General features: G+C 40.4%; 1 protein-coding gene across 1 annotated transcript in view; it reads right to left on the reverse strand.

The window, feature by feature from the left end:
• LRRC75A (leucine rich repeat containing 75A) overlaps positions 1-22,277 on the reverse strand; it is a 444,884-nt gene that overhangs the window by 338,138 nt on the left and 84,469 nt on the right. Inside the window, exon 2 of the mRNA XM_077294372.1 lies at positions 20,758-20,886. Within this exon, the coding sequence (XP_077150487.1) occupies positions 20,758-20,886 (129 nt within the window). The remainder of the gene's footprint in view (positions 1-20,757; positions 20,887-22,277) is intronic.

Raw genomic sequence — 22,277 nt, forward strand, 5'->3', positions numbered from 1 at the left:
ATAAACTTCCTGTTTGTGGCACATTAGTATATGGGAGGGGAAAAACTATTCAAGATGGGTGGTGACCATGTCGGCCATTTTGAAGTTGGCCATTTTTGAATGCAACTTTATAAATGGCCCACCCTGTAGCTATGTAAAACCAGATCATGTGGGTTGGTTGTTTCAGTATCTCTCATAAACTTTCATTAGGCCTCATTCAGACATCTGTGAATCACGTACGTGTTCTGTCTGTTTTTTTTTTTGCATGGATTGAACACATAGAACACGTACCCATTATAATGGGGCTGTTCACATGCCTGTGATTTTATGCGAACCCTGAGTCATAAAGACATATTCATTTTTTATTACGGATCAAAAGTATCCATACAAGTCTATGGATCTGTGAAAATCACTGATAGCGCACATTGCCATCTGCATGTTGTCCGTTTATAAATTGTAGTGGATAGGAGAAGCTTTGTTATTTATTTATCTACAAATACATAAGAAATCACTTGAATAAAATCTGATGAAGCTCAGATCCAAACCACTAATGACACATGGATCGTTTATGCGCACCATAAAAGACGACCCAAGAAGAATGGATGAAAATCCCTCAAACAAAAATTTAAACACTCTTGTCTGGTTACAAAAAGTGTTTACAAGCTGTGATACTTGTAAAAGGGGATGCTACTAGGTACTAACCATGCACGGTGCCAAAAATGTGTCATCTTTAACTTTAGTCCTCTTAGACATCATTTCATCTTCAACTTGCTTAGGCTAGTTTCACACTAGCGTTTTGTGGAGCTGCGGAGGGCTGCGGACTTCCTCCTTGAAGCCCCGCCCTCGGCCGCACCTCTGCCACTAGCACCGCCTACTTCTGCATGCGGCCTGCGTACCTATCTTTAACATTAGGTACGCAGGTCGTGCGGCTGTATGCGGATGCTTCCGCATGTGTCGTTTTGACAGGCCGCATGCAGAAGTAGGAGGAGCTAGCGGCGGAGGTGCGGCCGAGGGCAGGGCTTCACGGAGGAAGTCCACAGCCCTCCGCAGCTCCTCAAAACGCTAGTGTGAAACTAGCCTTAACTGTTCACAATAACAGTAATTTTGACCAGGGGTGCCCAAAGTTTAACTTCCTGTTTTTTCAGGAAACACATGTATATTAGGCACATTATTTTTTGTATTAAAGCATCTAACGAGCGTGTGCAAAGGTCATTGTGAAGCGAGAGGGAGAAGAATCAGTTGTGATATCGCCTATTGTTAATGGTAATGGTGGATCCTGTGTTATCAGATGTTTATTGATGTTTATCCATCATTCTATTCCTACTTTGCTGAAAAAGCTTCCTTGAATAACAGGGAGCATGAGTCTAAAAAAGACCCAGTGGCCGATGTGAAGATTGAAAGATAGCTAATTTATTTTTATTTTTTTAATAAGGGTCATGATCTGGAAAACAAAAACTGACATTTTATATGTTGTCCAGGACTAAGATATCCATGTGATAAGTCATTAATATTACATTGGTGGTCCAAAATCTGACCTCTCCATCAATCACCGGGTCCAGCTGCCCCCTGAAGTATGGTATGTATGGAGTCAGGAGACCGCAGCTCTTTGCACTGTGGCTGTTCTCAGCTACTGCAGCTTAGTTCTCATTCGGTTCAATGTCTCAGTGCTGGATAACTTTTAGTTTTTTACCGCCCTAAACCACTATCACCCCAGGCCACAAGTGAAGCTGAAATTAACCACTTATACAACAAGGGATGCAGGAGTTACACCATGAAGGGTATGTCCTCAGTATAGGTCATCATCATAGAGTTGGTGGCAGTTCGGCACCTGGCACCCCCACTGATCAGCTATTTTCAACTACGATGGATGGAGGTAACCAGTATATGGCTCCATACACTGTGTGATTATTATTATTATTATTATTTATTATTTTAGCGCCATATATTCCATGGTGCTTTACATGTGAGGAGGGGTATACATAATAAAAACAAGTACAATACTCTTGAACAATACAAGTCATAACTGGTACAGGAGGAGTGAGGACCCTGCCCGCGAAGGCTCACAATCTACAAGGGATGGGTGAGGATACAGTAGGTGAGGATAGAGCTGGTCATGCAGTGGTTTGGTCGATCGGTGGTTACTGCAGGTTGTAGGCTTACCGGAAGACGTAGGTCTTCAGGTTCTTTTGTGTGATGGCTGTTCTTAGGAATTGGAATTGTAAATGACACTACATAGTGTATGGGGGCTCTACAGAGTTTGTTTCTGGTCGCTGCCGTAAGTAATAATAGCTGATAGTGGGGGTGTTGGGTGTCGGACTTCCACAGATCTGATTTTGTTGACCTATCCTGAGGAAATGTCAACATGTAAGTCTTCTTCAAAGGGCTTGTCCGGAACTATATTTTTTTACTGTGGGCCAAAAACAAACAGGTAGGTAGTTGCTAAGAAAGGCAACTACCTGCCTGTTCTACCTGGCGCGGGCTCAGAGCGTTCACCCATCGCTCCTGCCGGTGATTCCGCTGCTCAGATTCAGCATAACGTCGGCAGTCATGCCCCTTCAGCAAATTAGAGAGGAAGAAAAGGCGATGCTCTGACGTGACATTGGTGGAAGCTCGGAGATCGACGCGGGGCACAACATACAGACAGTTAGGAACTACCTGCCTGGATAACTCCCTAAATGTATTAGACCACCAAGGATGCTAACATTAGCCATCTTACTGCCCTATTTCACTAGGAATGCTTCATTGTCCTACGCCACCCTAGATCAGAGAAGATACCAAATATATAGCTGTACTAATTTGTATTTGAAAAACAATTTAAGAAAAAAAGTAATTAAGAAAAGTTGAGTTTCCAGTCCACCCCATAAACAACAAATTTACAGGGATTTTTCATTCCTTGTAAAGAACAAAATTAAAAATTAAAATAAGCAAACCATGGACAATGAAAATAACAGCTATCCAAGCAGATGTGACCTCCATCATGAGTCACTGTGAGAGTCCTGAGCAGCTGTGGGAAAGGTAACTAAATGGAAATTGGTTTGCGATAAAATTGCAATTTACTTTTTATCGAAATGCTAAAGGGTAGGAAAAATAAGTTGTAATTATGATGTTTGCATCTGTAAATAAAGTTATTAAAACCAAACATTCCCTCATCTCTCGTCATTGTAACACCTGCAGGAAACATCAGTTCATTGAAGCATAATCGCTCTGCTGGCTGAATCCTCAGATGTTTAATTCATGGCAGCAGCAGTAAAGTTGCTTATTTAGCTGCGGACTTCATAAACCAACAGTCCACAGATACCTTCGCAGACTGCTGCATTCCCCCGCAGCTTATTTTCTTATTTACCTAACCCTTTCCTCTGAGCATCGTCAAAACGTTCTATTGATATCTTCTGACAGGTCAAACCGACTTCAGTGTGTCCGAAACAACCTGTGGGCTACAGAATCCTAGGAAAGAAGCCTGAGAGGTACTCCGAGGCTCTCCAACATCCTCGGCAGCAACCTGAATTAATTCAATTTTTTATTTAGATTATGCAGATCAAAAGATTGATAACTAGCTTTTATACATTGTATCAATTATACATAAACACCTGGGAAGATTTAGGCCTACAAGATAGTCTTTACACCATAAAAAGTCAAAGCTACAGAGATTGGCTGAATTTATTGGCTAGTTTTAGAATGCACAACATAGTTGTAAAATAGCTAGAACATCACATACAACAGAGTTATAGAAATATATATATATATACTGTTCAAAAAAATAAAGGGAACACTTAAACAACACAATGTAACTCCAAATCAATCACAATTTTGTAAAATAAACCTGTCCAGTTATGAACCAACCCTCATTGTGAATCAATTTCTCCTGTTGTTGTGTAAATGTAACAGACAACAGGTAGAAATGATCGGCAATTAGCAAGACAACCCCTATAAAGGAGTGGTACTGCAAGGGGTGACCACAGAACATTTCTCTTTTCTCATCCTTTTTGGCTGTTGTTTTGATCACTTTTGTATTTTTCATTGTTCTCACCCCAATAGGTAATAGTAGTATTATGCGGTGTCTACAACCCACAGAAGTTGATCAGGTAGTGCAGCTCGTCCAGGATGGCACATCAATGCGAGCTGTAGCAAGAAAGTTAGCTGTGTCTGTTAGCACAGAGTCCAGAGCATGGAGCAGATACAAGGAGTAAGGCCTGTACACCAGGAGACATGGAGGGGGCCGTAGGAGGGCAACAACCCAACAGTAGTACCGCTACCTCCTCCTTTGTGCAAGGAGGAGTAGTGCCAGAGCCCTGCAAAATGACCTCCAGCAGGCCACTAACATCCATGTGTCTGCTCAAACTGTCAGAAACAGAGTCCATGACGGTGGTGTGGGGACCCGACGTCCACAAGTGGGTACTGAACTTACAGCCCAACACCTTGAAGGGCGATTGGAATTTGCAGAGAACACCAAGATTGGCAGATTCAACATTGGCACCCTGTGCTCTTCACAGATGAGAGCAGGTTCACACTGAGCAACATGTGAGAGATGTGACAGAGTCTGGACACACTGTGGAGAACATTCTGCTGCCTGCAACATCCTCCAACATGACCGGTTTGGCAGTGGGTCAGTAATGGTGTGGGGAGGCATTATATTGGAGGGCCACACAGTCCTCCATGTGCTAGCAAGAGGTACCCTGACTGCCATTAGGCACCGGGATGAGATCCTCAGACCCATTGTGAGACCATATCCAGGTGCTGGGCTCCTTCTGATGCATGACAATGCTAGGCCTGATGTGGTTGAAATGTGTCAGCAGTTTCTGCATGATAAAGGCATTGATGCTATGAACTGGTCTGCTCGTTCACTACACCTGAATCCAATTGAGCACATCTGGGACATCATGCCTCGCACCATCCACCAACGCCACGTTGCACCACAGACTGTCCAGTAGTTGACTGATGCTTTAATCCAGGTCTGAGAAGAGATCCCTCAGAACATCCGCTACCTCATCAGGAGCATGCCCAGGCATTGTAGGGAGGTCATACAGGCACGTGGAGGCCACACACACTACTGAGCATTATTTCCTTGCCTTAAGGCATTTCCACTGAAGTTGGATCAGACTGTAATTTGCTTTTTTACTTTGATTTTGAGTATCATTTCAAATCCAAACCTCCAAGGGATATCAAATATGATTTACATTGAACATTTTTATGTTTTATTGTTCTCAGCACATTCCCCTATGTAATGAATAAAGATTTGTAACTGGAATATTTCATTCAGTGATATCTATGATGTGGTATTTTAGTGTTCCTTTTATTTTTTGAGCAGTGTACATAGTGTGTATATTTGTGCAGTTTTAGGCAACCGTTGGAAAATACTGCAAAGTAAGAATGCTTTCAAAAATGTAAATGTTAATAATTTATGTTTAGAAATTAGCAAAACGTAAAGTGAATGAACAAAAGAGAAATCTAAATCAAATAACAATTTGTTGTGACCGCACTTTGCCTTTAAAATAGTATAAAAGAATCAATTCTAGTTACACTTGTATACCATTTTTTAAGGAACTGGACAGAGAGGTTGTTCCAAGCATCTTGGAGATCTTGTGTGGATGTAGGCATGTAATCCCAGATGGACTTGATGAAGAAGAGATCAGGGCTCGGTGGAGGCCATATCATCACTTCCAGGGCTCCTTGTTCTTCTATACACTGAAGAATGTTCTTACTGACATTGGCTGTATGTTTGGGGACGTTATCATGTTGTAGATTACTTTTGGAGCCAATCAGACGCATTCCTGATACTGCATGATGAATAAGTATTGGCCTGTATTTCTCATTATTGAGGACACCAAGAAATGGGTATTGTTGAGGTTTGTAGATGTAGTGGTTGGCCAAGGAAACTTAGTGCAATGGATGAAAGACAAATCATGTTTTCCTCAAAATCAAAAGATGTCAAGCAATGCCCTCAGCTCAGATCTGTCATCGGTCAGTGGGACGCAGCTACATTCATCTATTGGTTGGAGAAATCTGGCCACATGTGGTCTTCATGGAAGAATTGTAGCCAGAAACCATACCTTCGATATGGAAGCAAGGCCAAGAGACTGAACAATGCATGCAAACATAATAACTGGGGGGGATGGCAGATGGTGCTTTGGACTGATGTGGCAGAATATGAAATATTTGGCTGTAACAGAAAGCAATTTGTTCTCCAGAGTGCAGAAGAGCAGCACAATAATGAGTGTCTGTAAACAACAGGGAAGCTGATGGTCCTGCAAGTTTGGGGCTTCTTTTCAGCAAATGGCATTGGGGATGTGGTCTGGATTAATGGTTTCCTCAATGTTTTAATGATTCTTTAATCATCCATTAGACACTTTAGGAATCAGGAATGTTTAACAAATTAACTACTCACTGTTAGTAGTCAAAATACTGGATATTCTCCTCTATTTCCATTTCATATCCAATGTACACAAAATTGCAGTGTCACTCATGAACTTCTGCTCTACACACCGATATCCTCATTCACACAATGAGTTCAAAATGCTAACCATCAGAGAATAGTCTGATTGGCTCCAAATTTATCCAACAGCAGAACAATCACCCCAAATATACAGCCAATATCATTAAGAAAGTATCTTCAGTGTAAAGAAGAACGAGGAGTCCTGGAAGTGATGACATGGCCATCAAAAAGCCCTGATCTCAACGTCATCACGATGAGGTGCAGCCTTAGGCTGGGATCACACTTGCGAGAAACTCGCACGAGTCTCGCACCTCAATACCCAGCACTGCCGCCGGCACTCGGGATCGGAGTGTGCGGCTGCATGTATTTCTATGCAGCTGAACGCTCCGGTCCGAGTATTGAGGTGCGAGACTCATGCAAGTTTCTCACAAGTGTGACCCCGTCCTTAAAGTCACATCTTCATTTTGCATCGGTAAAACAAGCTTCAAGATTTCTCCAGCCAATTCAGGGTAACAGGTGCAGAATTGGCATGAGAGATATACACTGCTCAAAAAAATAAAGGGAACACTAAAATCCCACATCCTAGATATCACTGATTGAAATATTCCAGTTGTAAATCTTTATTCATTACATAGTGGAATGTGTTGAGAACAATAAAACCTAAAAATGATCAATGTAAATCACAACTAATATTCCAAGGAGGTCTGGAGTTGGAATGATGCTCAAAATCAAAGTGGAAAATTAAGTTACAGGCTGATCCAACGTCAGTGGAAATGCCTCAAGACAAGGAAATGATGTTCAGCAGTGTGTGTGGCCTCCACGTGCCTGTATGACCTCCCTACAATGCCTGGGCATGCTCCTGATGAGGCGGCGGATGGTCTTCTAAGGGATCTCCTCCCAGACCTGGACTAAGGCATCCGCCAACTCCTGGACAGTCTGTAATTTTATACACACAAAACCAAAATAAATATGTTGTGCATCCACTCAAATATAATATACCTATAGATGTAATACACAACTACAACATATATAGTAGATCATAGTTTATTAAATCATAAAAACTACATAATAGTAACCATAAATATAGGGGAAGACAGATTTATATGTTATGGGGTACATTTAAAAGTTTACAGTAATCATAAATCCAAAACAAATAAGTCCACAACCACCTCTATTAATAAATTAAACCACATTGGTATCATGATTAAGGGGTATGTGGACCTGGAAATATATTAATAGTATAGTAATCACTGTATTAAATGCCCACATTACATGATCCTCAAAATAGTAAAATAAAATATCTATAGCACATATATATGAAGATAATTATGCCATAGTATAGACATATAATAATAATGTGCTTAAAAAAAGGAGCAATAGCTAGACAAAGTGCCTTTGTGCAGTAAAGTGCAAGAGAGGAGACATAGTGGTATACTAACCAATGGAGGAGCCCTGTAGCAGCCCGCACCTACCCTACGCGCACTTCGCCTGAGCTTTGACAAAACCTTCTTGCCACAGGTCGCATTGATGTGCCATCCTGGATGAGCTGCACTACCTGAGCCACTTGTGTGGGTTGTAAAGTCCGTCTCATGCTACCACGAGTGTGAAAGCACAACCAACATTCAAAAGTGACCAAAACATCTGCCAGAAAGCATTCGTACTGAGATGTGGTCTGTGGTCTTCACCTGCAGAACCACTCCTTTATTGAGGGTGTCTTGATAATTGCCAATAATTTCCATCTGTTGTCTATTCCATTTGCACAACAACATGTGAAACTGATTGTCAAACAGTGTTGCTTCCTAAGTGGACAGTTTGATTTCACAGGAGTTTGATTTACTTGGAGTTATATTCTGTTGTTTAAGTGTTCCCTTTATTTTTTTGAGCAGTGTATTACAAACGTGAACCATTTCCTTTTTGTTGCCTATGGGTCATGCCTACAGGACTATGCGTGCTTCTAGTTCAGAGTACAAAGTATGAAAAAGTCAATACAAAGAGATGGATGGCGCTTTATTATAAATTGAAATACATTTGCTGGCCCCGTTACACATCGTTTGTATAGCAGGCTTGCCAGTGCAAAAATGATGAATGTTTTAATTAGCAGTCATTTTGGGGTAGCCTGGAATAGTGCCTTGACTGAGAATGAATTCTGCAAAAATTATCACCCCTGCACCATAGGAATTTAGCATGCTGGGAAATAAGTTAAAAGCCCCCGCAGTGTGGAAGGATTGAATGAATTGTGTGTTTAAATCTTATTTCTAATACTTTTTGAGGACAATGCTTTGGAAATCACATGATTACTATGTAAAGCACAGACACAGAAGAGATCATAATAAACCTGCTGTGTATTATCAGTCCGCACCATTTGGACAAAACTGTGATCTCTACGTGAGAACCAAAGCTGGCTTCTGTAGCTTTTCTTTTATTTGTACCATATGGTCTACAAGTTAAAATAAGATTTTTTTTTTGTAATATTGTTTGTGGAACTCCAGATTTATTTAGTCTAATCTGAATAATAAATTATGTTTTTTTTAAATATTACAACAGAAACTATTGAGTGAAGTAAAAAAGCCCTAAATGTCACAAGCCGTGGATACACGATATTCAATATTTGGGACCACTAGCCGTAGTCAGAAAAGCTGAATCCTTGTAACACACAATAAATATTAGTATAAGACATCCATCTACTCAAGAATGGACTTCCATGGAGAGACAAGAATGCCACTCCACATAACAAGGTCTGGGAGAACCATGGTATCTGGCCTTCACTGCATTGGTCTCTATGTTGCATCATAGGAGTAGCTGCTGGCCGGAGGAGCAAGCTAAGGGAAAATATAGAGAAGCTGGATCAGAAACAAAAAGATGAGATAAGGAAGAAATGGAAACCAAAAATGTACCGTAGTCAAGGGAAGTTGGGTCAAAATCCAGGAGATCAGGCAAAAATAAACTTTGTGCTGTCCAAAGGTAAACCAAAAGAGCATCCATAGGTTAAACAGGAAAATGAACAGAAATAAAGCCAGATCAAAATCACAGAAGATCAATACAATAATGGCACCCCAGGGTAGTAATAGTATTACCATATCTTTCAATGGTAACGTGACACTGGGCTGCCAAGAGTGTCTATTGACCACTAAATCTGCCCTTGGATCGATCTACTGATCAGTCTACTAACCATCAGAAGCCCTGACAATGTTGACTTAGCAGTACACACTGCTGGACACAAGATTAAAGGTACCTTCACACTCAACAACTTTACAACGAGAACGACAACGATCCGTGACGTTGCAGCGTCCTGGATAGCGATCTCGTTGTGTCTGACACGCAGCAGCGATCTGGATCCCGCTGTGATATCGCTGGTCGGAGCTAGAAGTCCAGAACTTTATTTCGTCGTCAGGTCGGCGTGTATCGTCGTGTTTGACAGCAAAAGCAACGATGCCAGCAATGTTTTACATGGAGCTAACGACCTGTGAGAACGATAAGTGAGTCACCGTTACGTCAAAGGATCGCTCCTGCATCGTTCTGGAGCTGCTGTGTTTGACGTCTCTACAGCGACCTAAACAGCGACGCTCCAGCAATCGGCTCGTTGTCTATATCGCTGCAGCGTCGCTGAGTGTGACGGTACCTTTAGCACCAGGCCCACCACAATCAACATTACCAATAAGAACAGAGCAACAGTGTCTGACAATGGTAGACAGAGAAGAAATCTAGATGTGTGGGGAAGCTTACAATAGGGTGATACCCTAGGAGGGAGAGTCGGTAAGTGCTGATTATGCTTACCTGGTAGAGCTGTGACAGGCACAACTCCTATGTAGGCATGAAGAAAAACAGCTGCTGCCACCCGTGACTGGTGGATGGATCCTCCAAGAAATATTGGATCCAGTTTGAAAATAAACGTTAGATAGGCTATGCTGCTGGAATAAACTGGTTCTTATACAATGATGATAATATGTTTTTTCCTGTATTCAAAATGCGTTTCAACACTGTGTCGGTATTTTTATCAAGTAAAAAAAAACAAACAAATGTAAAATACCATCCCTAAAATGTAGTTATGAAATGACCCTGACTTTTGAGTCTATAAAAAGTTGATTCCGAGAGTCAAGCAGACAGCATGTAATAGTTGGCTGATTTGTGATATGAATTTTGAGCTATCTAGTGTCAACCTGCTATTGGAAAAATCATGAGGGACATTGGATGCCATTGCAATCAATAGGTTTCTCTACAAGTTACTAATGGAGAAATCAACGGACATTAAAGGAAATAGACATATTTGAAAAAAAAATCTTAAAAGCCTGTATTTTGGGCTAAAAATGATCTTTGTGATAGAGTTGTGGCTTTTACAGATGCTTTGTTTCCCTGCACATTGCAGACTGCTGGGTGAGTTAGCGGAGAATCCATCAGTCAGTTCATTCTAAAGCAGAATTTTTTGCCTCTCTCGGTAAATTTACACCCATAGGCCATGTTCACACTGGGTGTTTTTGCTGTGTTTTTTTCTGCTAATTTTCAGCAGCTTTTTACAGTACCAACAAAACCAATGAGATTTCAGTAATCTCATGCACACACATTATTTTTTTGTCATCGGTATTTTGTGCTTTGGCTTTTTTGGATATAGGGCATGACACTTCTTTCAGCGTTTTTCCAGCATTTTTCACCCACTGACTTGAAAGGGTGGTGAAAAAAAGGACCAAAAACGCAGGTATCGTGTTTTGCTGCGTTTTTTTGTGCTAGAATCGTATTCTTTGAAATAGGAAATTTTTTTTCAACACTAAACTTTATTAGCATGCACAAGAGACAAGTCTAGCATGCCAAAACTGCAGCAAAAATGAAAGAAAAACAAGGAAAACATGTTTTTTCTGCACTTTCTTTCCTGCCAATCGAGCAGGTTTTGCTGCAGAAAAAAAAGTCAAAAAAATGCCTAGTGTGAACTTACCCATAAAGTGCAGCTCAACTTCGATGAATCCCTCCTACAGAATTTGTAACCTAGACTCATTGCATACAACAGTATGAATCCCCTCCATATCCTTTTCCTATCCCCATCCCCTTTACTTTCCATCTTTGTTTGTTTTCCTTACCACATTGAAATTATCTACTGGAATGATTTCTTTTTTTGTGTTGTAGAATTTATCTGAATATTATACATACAAAGATAATAACGCACATATAATGTGTTTCCATCGAAATTGTATTTATTCATAACCATTCCCAATGTATGACATTGTGATTCTTGTTGTATGCTCTCTGAAAATTCAATAAAAACATTTTAAAAAGTAAAAGACAGACAAAAGAGATTGGGCTCATTCAGAAGTTTTAATTTTTACGTATGATTGATATCCGTGTTTTTCATCAGTAGAACTGCTTAGGGAAAAATTTAGTGCTGGTGAGTTCCATGGAAAGGATCCAGAACACACAGGTTAGAATTGTGGTTTATTATCTACGCATTTCAAAAGGATCCAACTTCTTCCTCAAGATATAACCACCAAAAATAAAAGGGAAAAATACTATAGTTTGTAAAGATAGGTTTAAAACATGTATTGATATAACTTGTTTGTTCAAAATTATATAACTTATTAATATAATTGTATTAACAAAAGAGTACTGATCTTCAGGTATCAGAGCCAGATCTGGGTCCAGGAAGCTCTTCTTTTGGTTTGTGCTGGACACATGAGAGAGTTTCCGGTGTTGGTGTCATGGGGCTTTGTGTGTGAAGAGGATATTTGCATGAACAAATACACTTTGACAAAGTTTTCTTGGTGGCATGTTGTTTAGCATGGTCAAAATCACTAGTCTGAAGTCTAAAAAATCATCATCATAGTATGTTTGTGTTTACCAAAGGGAATCTAAAGGGTAAAGTTTCCACTTAAGAAGATCACAAAGCTACTGTATTAGGGCTCTTTTACACGCCCTGATGTCTCCGGTAGTGGAAAAATCAGACCTGGAGATATCCATATCCGTGTGTTTAGTACTTGTGGCACATGTGTGGCAATCATGTGCCAGCTGTGTGCGCCATCAGTATGACATGTACTGGCGCCTGGGAATCAGCTGTACTGTTCACGTTGTTCCCCAGCGCCGGGTGCTGAAGACAGCTCACATTACTGTCCTCTGCTTCCACTGCGATCACCGCTAGCAGGGGTAATGTTGAGAGTTGTATTCAACAGTTAACAGCGAAAGCAGGGGGCAGCTGATGGAAGTATTCATCAGCCGCTGCATGCGCAATAAATAAATAAATGATGTGGGGTTCCCCTGTATCTTTAATAACCAGCCAGTCAAAACTGACAGCTGTTGTCTGCAATCCTCAGCTGTCAGTTTTAGCAAGTCTGGTTATCAAGAATAGAGGGGTCTTTAAAATAATTTAAAAAACGGTGTGGGGTCCCCCCAATTTTTGACAACCACCCAAGCTAAAGCAGACAGCTGAGGGCTGGTATTCTCATGGTGGTAAGGGGCCATAGATATTGACCCCCCCAGACTAAAAATAGCAGACCGCAGCTGCCCCAGAAAAGCATCTATTAGATGAGTCAATTCTGTCGCCTTGCCCGGCTATTCAAACATGCCCTGATGCAGTAGTAAGTGGGGTTCATATTTGTGGGGTTGATGTCACCTTTGTATTGTCTGTTGACATCAAGCCCATGGCTTAGTAATGGAGAGGCATTTATAAGATACTTATCCATTACTAATCCTATAGTTATATGATAAATAAACACATAGCCAGAATAAAGTCCGTTATTTGAAATAAAAATAAAACAGTTTTCCTTTTTTATTTAAAAATAACAAATACAGTTATACTCACCTTTTTTCCACCATTTCCTCTTTTTTAGGCCTTTATGTAAACAGTGTTAATTTTTAATATTTCTAAATTTAAGGTTATTTGATTGGTGGTTTTAGGCTACTCCAACAGTGGTCTTTTTTCATAATCAAATCATGGGAGTACTCCACCGTATAACTTTATTCTTTTACTAATGTAAATGGGGAACCTTTAACCTATGTTCCCAATCTGGATATATAATATGTGCTCTATGAATATTCTCACACTGTGATGTAGTGAGGGGAGAATAGGAAATATTTAATACAAGTATATTAGACAATAGTTTAGATTAAGGCACTAAATAGATAGAGATTTAGGATGAAAATTACATTGTATTTCAGACTACCCCTTTAACTGTACAGAGTAGTTATCTTTTCTAATGAGCTGGAACTCACAATATTTCCACAGTCACATGAAATTCCAGTCTGGTCACTTATGCTTTGAGTGGAATAATGGCCTTGCTTTGGTTTTTACTTTATCTGGTTGTTCAGATAATAAGAAGCATATGGACAAACTTCAAATAAACTCTGAAAATCACAAATTAGGATAAATGACTGAATACAAAAAACAATTCTACTCTTCAGAATATTCATCATCTTCAGCTCCATTTTTCCTGATTACCGGGATTTTGTTTTAAAACAAACAAAACATTAAGTATCTGCTCGGCAATGGGGAAAACACCACATCCCTTCCAAATGACCATGCCTGAATATTAATGCTATTATTCTTCATGTTGTTTTCCTCTCTTTTTGGCTTTGGGAACAGAACCTTGTAGTTTATTGCAGCTCAGTAAATGATTCTGAGCACAAATTCCCCAAACTTCTCTTTGTACTGAACATTAGCGCTGCTAAAAGAAAATGATTCTCGGCTGCGGAATGTAACATTTTCCCATAAATGTGCTAAGCTCATATCTGTGGAGCTTCGAGGCAGTAATTTGGTGATCCTGTCACTGTACTTTCTGTGTTAGAAATGGGAAAATATTCAATAAAATTACCGTAAGCTTGTTTATTAATTGACTTTTTATGTGTACTATTATTTTTGGATAGGTGCCACCATTTATGAGGTAAGGCATTAATAGTAATGAGCAAACAACGCAATTTATTCCCTTACATAGGTTGGATGTGAGAGGCAGCCATAGAAAGGGTAGGTGTTGTATGATTGTTTCTTCAACTTGATATATAAGAGTCACTATGTATATGAAAATACCGTATATGATCAGTTCGGAGGACTGCTTACAACTTGTTTAGCTTCTCCCTGTCTCAATTAAAATGAGCATATAGGTTTGGCGGAAAAATAAAAATCCAGCAAGGAGAAGTCCTATGTCCGTCAGATGGTCCCACCTTGCAACATACTGGGCTGAGGATCTGCTGCTAGCATCTTTTGCATGATACCACTGAGCTCCTTCAAAGGTCTTGTGGAGTCCATGACTCAAGAAATCGGATGTTGCTTTGCCAGCACTCGGAGAATCTACGCAACATTCAGCATGTAGTTTTAATGGTATGGCTGATTGGTGTTAACACTACAAGTTATCATCTATCCATAGCATGGTGACAGCAGGGGTGTAACAATGCCTACTTCAACTGGATGTACGTCCGAGATCAAGCTGGCTCCCGGCATTGAAATACACCCCACCGGCCAATAATCGGCTGGCAGCTGACGTCGGCATGCCCTTCACAATTAGTGCGCGGCAGTGACGTCATGCACCACCCATGCCTAGCATGTCTACGTCAGCTGTACGCTGTAAAAGAAGAAACTGCAAGTAACTGAATGAACATTATACTAGGAAGGGGACATTATACAAGGAAGGGGCACAGTGTGAGTGTCATTATACCAGGATGGATCCAAGATTATTGGTCATTATACTAGGAAGGGGCCCAGGATGGAAGACATTATACCAGGAAGGGGCAGAGCATGGGAGTCACTATAACAGAATTTCAGGGAGGGGCTCAGGACGGGGTACATTATACCAGGAAGACACCAAGGACAGGGGACATTATAACAGGAAGTGGCACAGAATGGGGGGAAATTATACCAGGGTGAGGTCTAGGACAGACATTACTACAGAATGTGGGACATTTTACAGAAAGGGACCTGGACAGGCGACATTATTACAAGATGGGGCCAGGATGGGGGACATTATTACAGGAAGGTGCCTGATTAGGGACACAATTTCATGTAGGATGAACACATGTCTTTACAGAATCTAGAATGCTACAACGGCCCATGCATCTCATCGACATGTAAGTGGGGGCTTGCTCAGGTCCAAATTTTGCACTGGGGCCCATGGGACTCTGGTCATGCCACTGGATGACAGCTTATAAAAGAACTTACATCATGTCAAAAGTGGCCACCTTTTTATTTTTTTTTATTCCCACTGCTTCTCTGAGTATTTCATTTTATTATATATATATATATTTATTTATTTTTTTTAAATCCTCCATATTGTTCTAGAGATGATGGTGATTTTTATCCAGTAATAGTTGTTATTATCTTTAGCAAGGCGTAGTAATCATAGCATAATAATGCAGCGCAGCCTAAAAACATGCCCCAAAAGTAATAAAAAGTGCATTTGGTATTATCACCCAAATAATAAAAATAACACTTTATTTGTGCAGTATGGAGAATTGTATAAACTTTAAAATGCAAAACAAAGAGAGCCAGAATTGCTCTTTTGTTTATATTCCTTCTCATAACGAGTCAATAAAACTTTTTTCAGTAAGTTCTATGAACCCTAAAATAATGCCACCAACAAACACAACTCATCATTCCACCAACCTCACCCCCCAAAAAATAAAACAACCCCCATGTGACTATACATCAACAAAAAAAGCTATGGCTCCTGGGAAGTAAAAATAGAAAAGTGGGATCATGAAGATAAAAATTGGCTGTGACACCAAGGGGTTAAGAAGAAGAATTAAGTTTGGATGAGGTATCTCTTACAAATAAATTTTAGTGGAAATATTGCATATCTCAAGAAGAGATAAAAGTTCTATGGGGCTGGTCTGACCCTCTGAAGACATGACCAGTACATAACATTTGAAAAAGGAATGTGAATTAGAGCACAGAAAAATATTTAGAATTGAGAGTCCTCAGTGGTTGATATCTTTTACACGGTACCAAGATATATTTCTTTCCTGTATCAAATTAGAGCACAGAATGTCCACAATACTTCATAGCAGATATTCTTCATAGAAGCTCATAGCTTTGAGCATTAACGAAAACAGGCCACAGCATGAGCTATTTTTTATCTAGCCATCAAAGATTGTTCTTATTTTTCCACCTTTGAGCTTATGGAGACTGAAGACAACAGACGTTATTACTGCAGTTTGGTTTGTTAAAGCTTCCAGAGCAGATCTGCAGTTACACTACAAAAGATGGATGGTAGACCCAAGCGAGACCAGAGATGAAGAAAGTGAAACAAGTCATTCCACCCCCGCTGATAACACGCGGCACTGAAATTTTGCAAATCGAGAGGTCATAGATTTCAACTAGGTTTAGTTCTTAAGTGGAGGGCTATCCAAGAAGTATCGTTTCTCCTTGCGGACAGTGACATGTTACGCATGCCGAGATGAGGAGACTTAAAGCTGCAATGCTCCACTGGGAAATATACTAATTGTCTCTTCAGAGAGGGAGAGAACTAGAACTCTAGTGCCACCTATTGGAAGCAGCAAACCTAAAAGTCAATGTCGACCCTTTAACGAGCCTTGTCACATGACTTAGGATAATAGCCAAACCAGAATCTCAATAAGTGGAGGGAATAAGTTATGTACTAGACCACGATAGTGGTCCCACCCAGCAGCTCGGTAGAGTAATATGCTGTCCAACTAAGCTAAAGAAAACCTACGTACGTACCAGGTGTCAGATAGCTCCAGAAAACTCCTCCTGGAGACTAAGTAGATAATGCACACTGTGTGCACAATTAGTGAGTATTCTGACCATATCATTATTTGTAGGCAGATTTTTCATCTTCAAGCTGTATAAACTTGAATGCTTATTGGATTAAGCAGATCAGGTGATGTGTATTTGTGTAATGAGGAGGGTGAGGCCTAAGGACACAACAACCTTTATCAAGGTGTGCAGAATTATTAGGAAACTTGTTTTCCCCAAGCAAAAGTGGCCAAAAAACACATGATGCAGCATTCTTGAAATTGCTAAAATATTGGGGCGATATCACAGAATTAGCAATCATTTTGTTGCAAATAATTAACAGGTCCACAAAAATGTCTTGAGAAAAAAAGCCGAACATTAATTGCCAAAGATTTGAGAAGAATCAAATGTGAAGCGACCAGGAAGCTATTATCCTTCAGTGTTGTAATATTCAAGAACTACAACCTCCCTGAAGGCCCAGAAGTACAAGGTGTTCAGTTCTCGAGAGACACGGCCGAGGTAAGGAGGCTGAAACTCATCACCACTGAGCAAGATACAGAAGTGGAAACATCAAGACTGAAAAATCTGTCTTCAGGTACTTTTTGGCCCAAAGATTTCATGGACTGCTGAGATGAGGGTAAGATTTGACAGGCCAGATGGACGGGCCTGTGGCTGAATCAGTAACGGGCACAGACCTCCACTTCGACTCAAAGGTCAGCAATGTGAGGTGGGGTACTGCTATTAGCTGGTATTATTAACCTCTTCACGGTGGACTCATAAGGATTCCATTCATGGTGTTCTCATCGAATCATAGAATGTTAGAGTTGGAAGGGACCTCCTCGGTCATCTGGTCCAAACCCCTGCTCAAAGCAGGATTCACTAAATCATCAAAGACAGATGTCTGTCCAGCCTCTGATAAATCTGTTATCATTACATTATTGTTCCTGGTGATACAACTCTTATATACCGTCTATAATGATATATAGCCAACAGGCACTGCTCGTTATCGCACAACTTTCACAAGGGCCACTGGAAGGAAATAATGATGCTTATCATCCAGAAATGAGAAGTGATTTTCCTGCTCGCAGTAATGATTGTCCTGATAGAAATGACCATTGGGAACCAATGATAAACTCACTTTATTGTGGTGTTATAAAGGGTTAGATGCTTTTACCGTGTTCAGACATGACAAAGAACAATGCACTCTTCTTTTTACCTCTTGTACCCTGAATCAGAAGAAGCTGCACGTCTAATAAACTTGGATTACCTACATTCACTGAGTCAATAGTTTTTGAACCTGTTTTGGAATCTGTTGTGCCGTTGATATGAGCAGGATAAGCTCCTATGTATTTGTCCAGCTGCCTTGTAAATCCTTCACTGTAGCACAAGTCAAACAATTGTAGTTGGAGTTTACGGGCGTTGGCGGGCGATACTTACAGAATTCATCTGCATGCGTATTTGAATTTTGGTATACATCAAGGAGTGAGTAGCTATTGCTGGGACTTGTGGTTCCACTATTGGGGAGTTAATAAGAGAACTGTTCCTGTGGGAATTTTGCTCTTATTGTATTATGTGCACCAACGGCTTCTGCACAGCGCGCCAACAATCGAAGCAACTATTCCCCATGGTTGGACTGTGTTACTGGCATTGCTACAGCCATTATTAGGTTTTATTAGAGAGGAGAGTGTCTGCTGTCACTTCAAGGGGAAGTGTCATCATGAACATTCAGACCTATTGCAAAGTACATTTTGAACCTGTATCATAGATTGTGTGGTTTACATGTTTTGCTGGTCCTTGTTGTGCCCTCTGAATTTAACACCATTTATTCCTCTGTAAATAAACCTGTTAATTGTTTCAACCTCCTCTCTTGTGAGAGTGTACAGAACGTGGACAGGGGTTTCCTGAGTCGTCCCCTAGACGAAGAGTAAGACCCTCCTGCATCCCACTACAGCTCCCAGCAAGATTCGGGTGGAGACACTGTGCCGTTATTGAGGTGAGAACTACCAGACACCCTGTCCATGGAGGCAGCTTAAAGGGGTGTTACATACATATTCCAGAAAAAATACATGTTTTTTTATAAGACATCAAATCGCAGATATCAAGATATCATTTTATTCAACTTCCTATGACCTACATGCCCATGTAGATGGCTGAGGAGATTTGATCCTACTGATAGATTCCCTTTATGAGAAGTAGTAGTATCAGGTAAATGCTAATTAGGCAATAACCCAATACAGCGTTAAAAGAGCATACTGGTACTTGTATCTCAAAAACAGCTGGTAAACCCCAGGTTGCTCATCTCTACATAACAGTAAACCATAGTCGTGTAGCACAATAGACAAATTGACATTTCAAGCATCATCTAAACTGTGCAGAATAACGTGTGAGCAAAATGAAACGGGTGTGAAACATCTGCTGCAGCTCAGTAACTTACATGGCTCCAGGTATAAATACACAAACATATTTTCTCATTTTGAGGTTTACATTATATATTCATTATCTGCCACTCAGTTAACAATTTCCATAAATGGCAGATTTATTTTCATTTTTTTTTTAACTCCAGTATGTCAGTCATAGCATCTGTGCACAAAAGTTTCCACGTTTTAGGCCACCTTCACACGTTGAGTATTTGGTGAGTTTTTTACCTTAGTATGTGGTTTTGGCTTACAAGTTCTGAGGTAAAAAACTCACCAAATACTCAATACGTGCACGCTTCCATAAGATGCTACGTTTTTGACACAGCAAATCTACGCAGCATCAAAAATGCATCAAAAGCTCATTGTCGGAAAGTGGCCTTAACCTTCCATTCTCCCACTCTTTTTCTGCTAGCAAACCTAACTAGACCTATCTCTGGCTGTAAGGCAACCAGTTGTAGCAGTCGTATACTCCTGAGGCTAATGATCATGCTCGTGTGCTAACCGAGTGACATTGGCGTGCTCGAAAAATATGTTCCAGTCCCCGCACCTACATGTCTCGCGGCTGTTCTACAGATGCAACACATGCATGGATTCCCTGTTTGTTAGGCAATCCCTGCATATGTTGTGGCTGTTGATCAGCCACGAGACATGCAGGCGCGGGGACTGGAACATATTTTTCAAGCACGCCAATGTCACTTGGCTAGCACACGAGCATGATCATATAACACCTTATCTGAGCACATTCGCTAGTAATCAACCATATCTTGCTCCCCACCTCAACTAAGCTTATATATAAAACAAATGATGCACAATGAGCACACTGTGACTCCATCTGCATCATTATAGTCAATGGCCCAATCCACACATATGACCAAATCGTACGTAAGCCCCCACGGCTTGTGAACTCAGCCTGCAAGTTTCACTTTGCCGTTTGTCTGCTTTCGGTGTAACTTTTTGTCCTTGCTTTATTCCAACTTCCGCAGATCATATTAGAACTTATAATGCATCATTATAATGAAGCCATTATGTATCTATTCTCAGAAAATTGCCTAATGAGAACAGAGGAGAAAGATTACTAAAAGCTAGATATGGTAGTATTCATTCTGAAGAGAAAAGGAGAAGGAAAAGCAGAATATTTCTGGAAGTGAATGTTGCTTGGTGAAGGCATTACCTGCTTTTTCTCCATAGAACAAACGCACAAGTAGATCCATGCAATACCTGATGTGTGCTAAGTAATAATGATTGGAATACTAAAACAGTGGAGTACATACCGGTTTAGGGCAGTGCATGTATCTTGCCAAGCTGATTATCAGATCATGTGTAATCGGATCCACCAAGTTTCGAAAACTTGCGTATCGGTATAGAACGTCATCTAATGATGTTGACTCCATGCCCAGATCCTACATCAGAAAGAGAAATAGTGAATAAATATAGGTACAAAAGTTGGCATTGCTTTGTGTGCATTTTGGAATTCTAAGATTGCACTTAGCATGTACAATGCTATGCGACATATGCAAAATGTAAAAATCCCCTGGACATGCGGTGGAAACATTCCCAGTCAAATGTAAGGAAAGTATTCTTAGCTGTATAAATTTTTCACAACCAGTCTGACATATGTGAATCCTCAGTATACAACCTCACCCCCCCCCCCCCTCAGCCCGTCCTACCCCCCAACACATGCATTCCTTTCTAATCAGGCAATAGGCAGTGGTCATAATCAGGTTCTAAGCAAAGTGGGACCCTGGGCAAAAATTACAAGTGGGTTCCCCAAAGCTGACATCTAGTACCATCATACAGAAACGTTTACGATGCATCTATAAGAAATGATTTCAGACCATTAAATGAGCATGATCAATATTTAAGTCATTTGGTGCTTATTTATCGGCCTCTTTATACAAGCTGACGAAGACTGATGAGGACAGAATGATGACTAGTAGATAGCGATGAGCGAATGTGCTTGGATAGCATGTTAACAGACTCGAACATACTATTCAAGCACACCAAAGACACTATTAGCACACGAGCATGCTCAGATAACATCTTATTTCAGCACATTCGCTCATCACCAAGTAGAAAGTCATTCAGCCCCATACAGGATCATCATGGTATCGGCAGCAAAACTCCTATTCACACCAGGCATTGTGCTCCTGAGAACAGTGATTTTTCTTTCAGACTTCTGACATGCTTACACCTATAAACACTTGTCTGTACTGCCGGTATTTTTAAATATGGATGCTATTGCTACACACATAACACACACCAACACATACATTACACACATAACACACACTAACACATACATAACATACACCAACACATACATTACACACATAACACACACCAACACATACATTACACACATAACACACCAACACATACATTACACAGATAACACACACCAACACATACATTACACACATAACACACACCAACACATACATTACACACATAACACACACAGCACATACATTACACACATAACACACACAGCACATACATTACACACATAACACACTCCAAAACATACATTACACACATAACACACACCAACACATACATTACACACATAACACACACCAACACATACATTACACACATAACACACACCAACACATACATTACACACACCAACACATACATAACATACACCAACACATACATTACACACATAACACACACCAACATATACATTACACACATAACACACACCAACACATACATTACACACATAACACACACCAACACATACATTACACACATAACACACACAGCACATACATTACACACATAA

The sequence above is a fragment of the Ranitomeya variabilis genome, chromosome 3, assembly GCF_051348905.1.
Source record: "Ranitomeya variabilis isolate aRanVar5 chromosome 3, aRanVar5.hap1, whole genome shotgun sequence".
Lineage (NCBI taxonomy): Eukaryota > Metazoa > Chordata > Amphibia > Anura > Dendrobatidae > Ranitomeya > Ranitomeya variabilis.